Source organism: Strongyloides ratti, assembly GCF_001040885.1.
Source record: "Strongyloides ratti genome assembly S_ratti_ED321, chromosome : X".
NCBI lineage: Eukaryota > Metazoa > Nematoda > Chromadorea > Rhabditida > Strongyloididae > Strongyloides > Strongyloides ratti.
Genome location: NC_037309.1, coordinates 1,748,069 through 1,756,456, shown reverse-complemented (window position 1 = coordinate 1,756,456; position 8,388 = coordinate 1,748,069). Strand labels below are relative to the sequence as shown.

The 8,388-nt window shown below is 19.9% G+C and overlaps 1 protein-coding gene across 1 annotated transcript; it reads right to left on the bottom strand.

Moving 5' to 3' along the window:
- Positions 1 to 745: 745 nt before the first annotated feature.
- Positions 746 to 2,024, bottom strand: SRAE_X000037500 (Hypothetical protein; the record flags this gene model as incomplete). Its single annotated transcript, XM_024644713.1, has 2 exons — positions 746 to 1,869; positions 1,907 to 2,024. 2 exons carry the CDS (start codon positions 2,022 to 2,024, stop codon positions 746 to 748), a joined length of 1,242 nt encoding a protein of 413 aa, XP_024510244.1.
- Between the last annotated feature and the right edge of the window lie 6,364 nt (positions 2,025 to 8,388).

Sequence of the window (8,388 nt, the reverse complement as noted above, 5' to 3'; positions counted from 1 at the left end):
TTTTTTTTATCACTTAATCATTTAAAAATAGTACAGTGCATTGTATCATTTAAAAAATGAAAGCATTTTTTTTATGTTAATCAATTACCTTTATTTTAAAAGTTAATTATATATTCATTTTTTAAATTTTAATTTTTTTATCAACTTGATTTATGTAGCTAAGCATAATAAGTTAAAAATATCTTACTTTATTATTTACCAATAATTTCTAGCAATGGCACTTTTTTATACAATGGGTTAAAAAAGAAATACACCAATTTTTTTCAAACATTATTATCAATCAGAAGGTTTATTAATTTATATTAATTTTTAAAATTGAATAAATTTAGCTATAAATTTTAAATTAGCAGAAAAGTGAAGTTTTTTAAATATATAATACAACATCTAAGATTATATATTTCTTAAAAAGATAAAAATTAGCAAACCTTAACAAGATTCAATATTCTTTGTCTTGCTTCTTACAAATAATTATTGTATTTAAAAATACACTTTTTTTCAATTTTTTTATAGCACTAACCTTTCTTGATACATTAATTTTATATTGTTTTAATATACGAGTTTTAAATTTTAACATATTTAAACACAAATTATCTTTTCTAAAATACATAAATATGAAAAAAATTTGTATAAAGATAACTTTAAGGTAAAAAAAAATAATATGAATCTTTATTGTTCTAATTATGAAGGAAATATTGGAAAAATAGCAAATCTTATTAACTACAATATTATTCTTTATTATATCTTATTAATTTTCTTCACCTTCTTGACTTGTTGAATCTGAAGATAAATTATCCGATTGATGTGGAATTGAAAAACCTTCTTCATCATGTCTTTCATTAAGATTCTCCATTTCAGACGTCATTTGTGAAATCTTCTCATCCATATCCATCTTCTTATCAAAACTATTGACATGAGTAGTTGGTGTTGATGAAGCTACATCAGTTTTACCTTTTCCATCAGAAGTAACCTTTGATGAAACAGCATCAGAAGTACTACCATGAATTGGTGATTTTGATAAAACTGTATCATTCTTAAGTTCACCCTTCCCATTAGAAATAATATCATTAACCGATGATTTTGATAAAACCGTATCATTCTTAAATTCTCCTTTTCCATTAGAAGTAATCTTTGATGAAACAACATCAGAAGTACTACCATGAATTGGTGATTTTGGTAAAATCGTATCATTCTTTGACTCTACCTTTCCATCACAAGTAACCTTTGGTGAAACAGCGTCAGTAGTACTACCATGAATTGGTAATTTTGATAAAACTGTATCATTCTTAAGTTCACCTTTTCCATCAGAAGTAACTTTAGACGAAGCCACATCAATATTACTATCATGAATTGGTGATTTTAATAAAACCATATCATTCTTTGACTCTCCCTTTCCATCAGAAGTAACCTTTGATGAAACAGCATCAGTATTATTTTCTTTTTTACCATCAGTAAGTTTGATATCAGGAGAAGATTTTGATAAAATTACATCTGATTTTGTTTTTTCTTTTTCATTAGAAGCACTAGCCATGAGAGGTGTTGTAGATGTTTCTGGTTCTTCTAAAAATTTTTTACGTGCTTCATCAACTATTGCATGAAACGCACTTTTTAGCTCTTTTCGATTCAATTTATCTTGAATCTCTTTCTTCGTCATTGCTTTTCCATTTAGTTCATCATCATGAAGTTTACAATGTGCGTAACGTCTAACTTTCTCCTTACAATTTTCTATTTTTTCTCCACAATTTTCGTCTTCACTAAAGTAGCTGCTAACACTTTTTGAAGGATTATAATTTTTTCTACTTGTGTCATTTGATATATTTTCTTGAGAGTATGTAACGTTAGCAGTTATATTTTCTCCATCTTGTTTCATATCTAAATATTTAAATTTAATATAAAACATTTTACATACCTTTTTCAATTTTTGACATGTCACCTTTTTCTTTTACAATATTTTTATTGTTTTCACCATCTTTTTTTGGTACTTCTTTTCCTATATCAGATTTTTTTTCTAAATCGTTAGATTCCATATTGTCGTAATTAAATAATAACTTGATTGAATATATGTCTTGATTAGTATTATCAAGATAAAAAGTAATAACTTTTACAATATAATAATTAATTGGAAAAATTCTTTCTTATATATTAATTTTATATTAATATTTTGATAATGGAAATGTATCTTATATTCATAAAATGCTATCTAATTACATTTTCTTATTATTATGTAAAAGAATATAAAAAAAATGCCCTCTATTCAAATTTATAAGAACATTTTTGCATTATCATTTTTCTATTAATATTCAGTTTTTTCTAATGTTGAATTTTTACATTACTGATACCTGTATTGTCATTATTTCAATTTATTGGAAATATTTAAGACAATTGATACATCTTTTTTTTACTAATTGATGGTTACAATAAAAGTATAGTTATTATAAGTATATATTAAGCAATATTAATAAATTTTTTTTATAATAACTATATTTAATATCTTAATTTGTTATAATTGAATATTTTAAGCAACTTATTGCTTATATTTCTTTGTTAAAAATCATTTTTGTATAATATGTTTTTATATAAAATTTAATTATTATTGCTAATTTTTATCAATTAATTTAATCTAAAACTTTTGGTAAATAATAAATAAAAAGATTTAAAATTAATTATTAATGTAAAACAATAGTAAAAAAACTTGTAGTGAAATAAAAGCAATTTAAAATTAAATTCATCTTATTATATTTGTTTGTAGTATCATTTCAGTTATCAAAATGGCAAAATAATATTTTAATTCTTTTAAAAAAAAATAGTTTCTATCATAATATATTAAATATATCTTTAATTAATTTTCTAAAAAATAATTACATATTTATTAGGATATTAAGCATATTCCTAACTATGCTTAGAAAAAGATTTAGTTCAAAAAAATATTTTCTAATGATTTTATTAATTGAAAAGAATTAAAATATGATTTAATTTATCTACAGATTGAAAGTGATTTTAATCGATTTTTTAGTCAATAGTTTTTTGATATCTGATTATTAAGTACATTATCTTTTTTAAGCATACTTAATTTTATAAAGTTTTTGTAAATAGTTAAACATATTGCTACTCGTAAGATGTTTAAAAATAGGTAGAAACAAATTTTATTGCAAACTTACAAAATATAATTAAATTATTTAATATTTTATTATAATTTTTAACAAAATGGTTTTAACAATAAAGCAAACATTTTTTAAAAGATTTTGTTTTTTTAGAATTTTATTGTTTTAATATGCTACTTTTGTTTTTCATAAACTCAAAAAAAGTAAGATTTGAAAAAAGAATGTACATTTTGTTAAAAAAATTTTTAATATCTAATAACAATAATTTCAAATTACTTATGGTATTAAAAAAATATATTAAAATTTAACAAAAACATTTATGTATGTAGAAATTTCACTAATGGTTAATTAAATATTTATAAATATTTCAGGTAAAACGATATATTAGATAAAGAATTGAAATAATGTTTAAAAATTTATAAATAATATAGAGAATAAAATATTTTTTTAGTTATATAACTTCTTAATTATTTTATAATTAAAACAATATGTTAAAAATTTTAAAATGTTTAATTAAATTTTAAAAACTCGAGTACATTTTTTAAAATTAAAAATATTTGACTCAAAATAACCCTTGTTCTAGGTAACCATTTTAGCCATTTTTTTAAAGATAACCAACAAATTTACTTGAAACAATTTTTTATTTTTCTAAAAAAATTTAATTTAAAGATTTTTTTTTTTAAGTTAGAAATTTATGCTTTAAATCTTTCTTCAAAATAGTACTTTTTAGTTTCTATTATATATCTCGATAACAAATAATATGTTTGTGATAAAGTATGCTTCATTCGAGTTAACTACAAAAAACTACACAATTTTTTTCTTTATTATTAAGCAAAAAATATTTTTGCAAAAAATTTTGATCAATGAAAAGAATTTCAAGAATTGGAAAAATTTCGAAATGATTAAGCACACAAAAGAAAAGAAAAATATTGTCAAAGATAGTTTTTTTTTTAATTTTATTAAAAAACTAGTTTCTGAGAAACTTATAATTTTTTGAAAATTCATGTATTCATAAAAAATTTAATGTTTGAAAACATAAAATAAAACCTTTGTTTGTTTGAGCCAAATTTTATTTTAAAACGTTTTCAAATAATTATTTTGCATCATATACTATTTCACATACATTTTCATTATAAAAATTCAGTATTTTTTGAACGATTGATTGTAATTTTTGTTATCAGAGTATCATTTCAAACTAAGAAATTTAATTAAAAGTTAAAAAATTGACAAAAATATTTGAAGGCTAATTTACGATTTCATATTATAAGAAATGACATGCAATAGTTTTGATTAATAACCGTTTGTTTATATTACTAATTTTTGTTTATTTCAAGTAACTACAAATTGATTTACATTTTATTATTTTTTTTAATATATAAAGCCAGTAATCATATATTTAAATTTACTTATTTAAAATTTTTTAATGAAACAATTGGTTAAATTAAAATATATTATCATACCTCTTTTTTGATAAACAAAAAATATTATAAAAGCTGAAACAATTTAAAATTTACATTACATATTTATAATTTAATAATTACCATAATTTGTTTTTTTACATATTTTTTAGATAATTTTTTAAATTCTATTATTAGTAAAGGTGAATTTCTAAAAAATTTAACTAAATTTAGCAAAACTTTTTTTGAATTGTTATTTTATATGAAATCATATAGAAATCGTTTTAATTTTTATAAATTATCTACTATTAATCACGTTGTTTGTGATATTAATTAGTTAATTTTTTATTATTTCTACTATTTCTGTTAGAAATCTTAATTTTTTAGTTGATTCATTAAAATTATACTTAACATATTTTTTAAATAATTCTTATATTAAATTCCTATAAAAAATTTTTATTCTTTAATTATTTTTTAGGAAGTAATAAATTTACTAATAGAAATCTTTTTAACCCATTGTTATGAATATAGAAAACGTTCAAATCATTCTAAAGTGATTATTTCTCTATAGATTTTATGTAAATATTTATTATTCTTCTTAATTTCTTCTTATTTTTTTTAAATGTATCAACTTTTATATGTTAAATTATATTTATCTGTTAAAATAACAGTCAGGTTCATAGCTAAATGTAGCAATTTTACTAATTTTTTTGCTTTTCTATAATTTTCTCTTTTTTTTGTACAAAATGTCAAATTTCAAACAACATAAGAATCATTTTAAAGGATTAAAAGTATTAATTTTTTTAAAACATAGCAAATCATTTGGAATCGTTTAATATATTTAAAACTATTTAATTTCTTAGTGGTTAATCTAATAAAATATTCTTAGTAAAGGTTAAAATTCCATATTCTTATAGAAGTCCCGTGTTCAAGACGAAAAAGAGAGACCGCAGCATAGAAAAGAAATATCTTAGAAATAAAAATAAGAGTAAAAATTTAATTATATTTCTTAAAAATTACCTTTTATCAGTAGAAAATATTTTTTCTTTGAGTAAGTTTGGTAAATCAATTATTCTTTTATTTATAAATATTGCAGCTGATAATTGATTTCTTTATATAGTAAGCAGAATCATTCTAAAATATTTTATTATAAAATTATGTTAACAGTTGCTAGTTAAAATTACCTTACATTCTTATATAAAATATTTATATACCAAAACAATCCATGAATTCATCAAATGAGCATTCAGCGATTCGAAAATTATGCAAAATAAGGATTAATTATTTCATTGCTTATACTTACCTTCGATTCCTTCTAAAAACATTTTATTTAATTCCAAAGGTATCCAATAGTTTACCTTATTGAACCCATTAAACTTGTGAAAAGTTTTTAAAAAAATAATTTTTTTATTAATCTCTATTAACATCTATCTTACTAGTTATAAAATTATACCTTTTTTGAATTTATACACTTATTCTATCAGTTCAAACCCTTTCCATCCATTATTTTTTTTATAACACTACTATAAAAAAGTTTGCAAAAAATGGTGATAAAATATTTTTTCCCAAAAAGTTGACATTTTTATACCAGTGCAATTACTACATATTCTTAAAAAAATAGCATCTTAAGTAATAATCGTAAACCAACCTTTTTAATTATGACTTATTTACCCATTTTTTTAACAGTTTATTAACTTGTTAAAAAGTTAAAATAAAAATCAAGATCGACAAAGTTATTAGGTGATAAAAAGTTTTAACTTATATAGTCAAAGTATTAATAGTTAACACATTCCTACTATAAACATTAAAAGAGTGATTAATTATTACTTAAACAATGTAAATATCAATGAGCTTGTGATAAGTGTATCAGTAATACAACTATTGCTTATACTAAATTTACTTGTTATAAATGGGTTAGCAAACAAAATAACTCATTACATAGAATTATAAATGTTAATTAAATGCGCTATAATAACAATATTAAAAATATCGGCAAAAAAATTTTTAAAACATGTAAGATATTTTACTTTAATATTTACCTGATTTCTGAGTACATTCTTTTAAGATATAATGTTTCTATAAACCAAAATATAGATACATTTTTAGTTATTTATAACATGCTGATAAACCATAATTCTTCATACATCTAAAATGATTAATTATTCAAATAATAATCTTATCTATAGAAATTTAAACATATCAAAAATTTGATTTTAATATGCTCAAATGGCAATCGTGAAATTTCTCCAAATAACAAAAATAAAACATAGACTAAAATCCATTCTAATAAATTTAAACAATGGATTATATATGAATATTAAAAAAATTAACCTCAATAGACATATTTTATTAAGAAGTTGTAGTGTGATAACATAAAGTATTCCCAATATTCATTAAACATAACCATATACTAAACATTTATAAAAAGTAAACTTTGATTGTTTCAACCAACAATATCCAAAAAAAACAAAATTAGGCTATACAACTTATCCTATCTATCTCTAGTTTCAATCTTAATTATGCTACAACTTACTAGCCTATGTAAATTTTTCATTACTATTAGACCAAAAAACTTTGTTTCTTTAACATTTGATCAAACTTTATTTCTAAATAATAATAAATACATTCATTTTATTTTCTGTAAAAAATCCACTTTCAAAATATTTTTATATTTTTTATCAAATTTTGATATTTAAAACAATAAAGACAATAAATTAAGCATACAAAAATTCTAAAGATTAAATTTTAAGAAAAATTTATATGTAATAAGAAAATGGACAAAAAAATATGTTAAGTATTTATTATTAACTTATTTTTTTTAAATTTACAAACACGTTGTAAGTAATGAAATGCTTTTTGTAAAGGATGATCATTCTTACTTTCCGAGTCAACATGTTTTTTTAATATTTCCATTTAATTTTATGATGGAGCATTTAATACATATGAATTTTTTTTTCTATCTTTTATTACTTGCTGTTTAAAAAAATTTAGATTAGACTTTCTATTGAATTTGATTTTCAAGATTTAGTAACAAGTTTATTTTTTTATTCAATATTTTGTATACATATTTATTGGCGTACTTTTTCAAAAAAGGTTTCTCTGGCTTTATTAAAAAGATATGTTTCCAGAAAACTTAGTAATGAAAAGAAAAAGAAGAAACGAGAAATATGTTATAAATCAATCTTGCTGAATATATATAGAAACATGAGATAAACAATGAGGATTTATTTTTCGAACTTTTTTAAACATGTTGTAATTTCATGGTCCCCCTGAAACAAATGAATAACAAAAAAGAGAAAATCTTTTATTGTTTAACTTTTTTATTTTGCTTTCAAATAACAATTACTCCAATGAACTTAAATAGTTTAAAATTATTTAATATAAATGAAAATTCTAACTAGTGATAGTGATAAAATATAAATTGAATACAAATAAAAATAAATGATTGCACAATAATAAAGTTGTTACAGTAGTTTTAATAAATAAATAATAAATTCAATAAAACTGTTTATTATAAAATTCTCAAAATAATATTTTATTTTAAAAAAAAAATAATAATTTATACTAGAAAATATATTAAAAAAATATAAATTATAAAATAGTAATCATTATTAAAGTTGAATGTTAATTAAACTGTTAGTTATCTTTAAAAAAGCAAATTCTCAGTATACTTTTATTACTACAGTAATGATACTAAAGCATATATAAACAAAGTGATAAATTATTTAACATATTAATCTAATATTTATTTTATGAGAATCGTATAAGATTTACTTTTTTTTGACCCTACAGAATATATTAATATATAGCTGTTTATAATGTTAAGTATATTAAAATGAAAAATAACAAAAATATCATATTAATAAAAATTATAATACTTCTTCTAGAACATT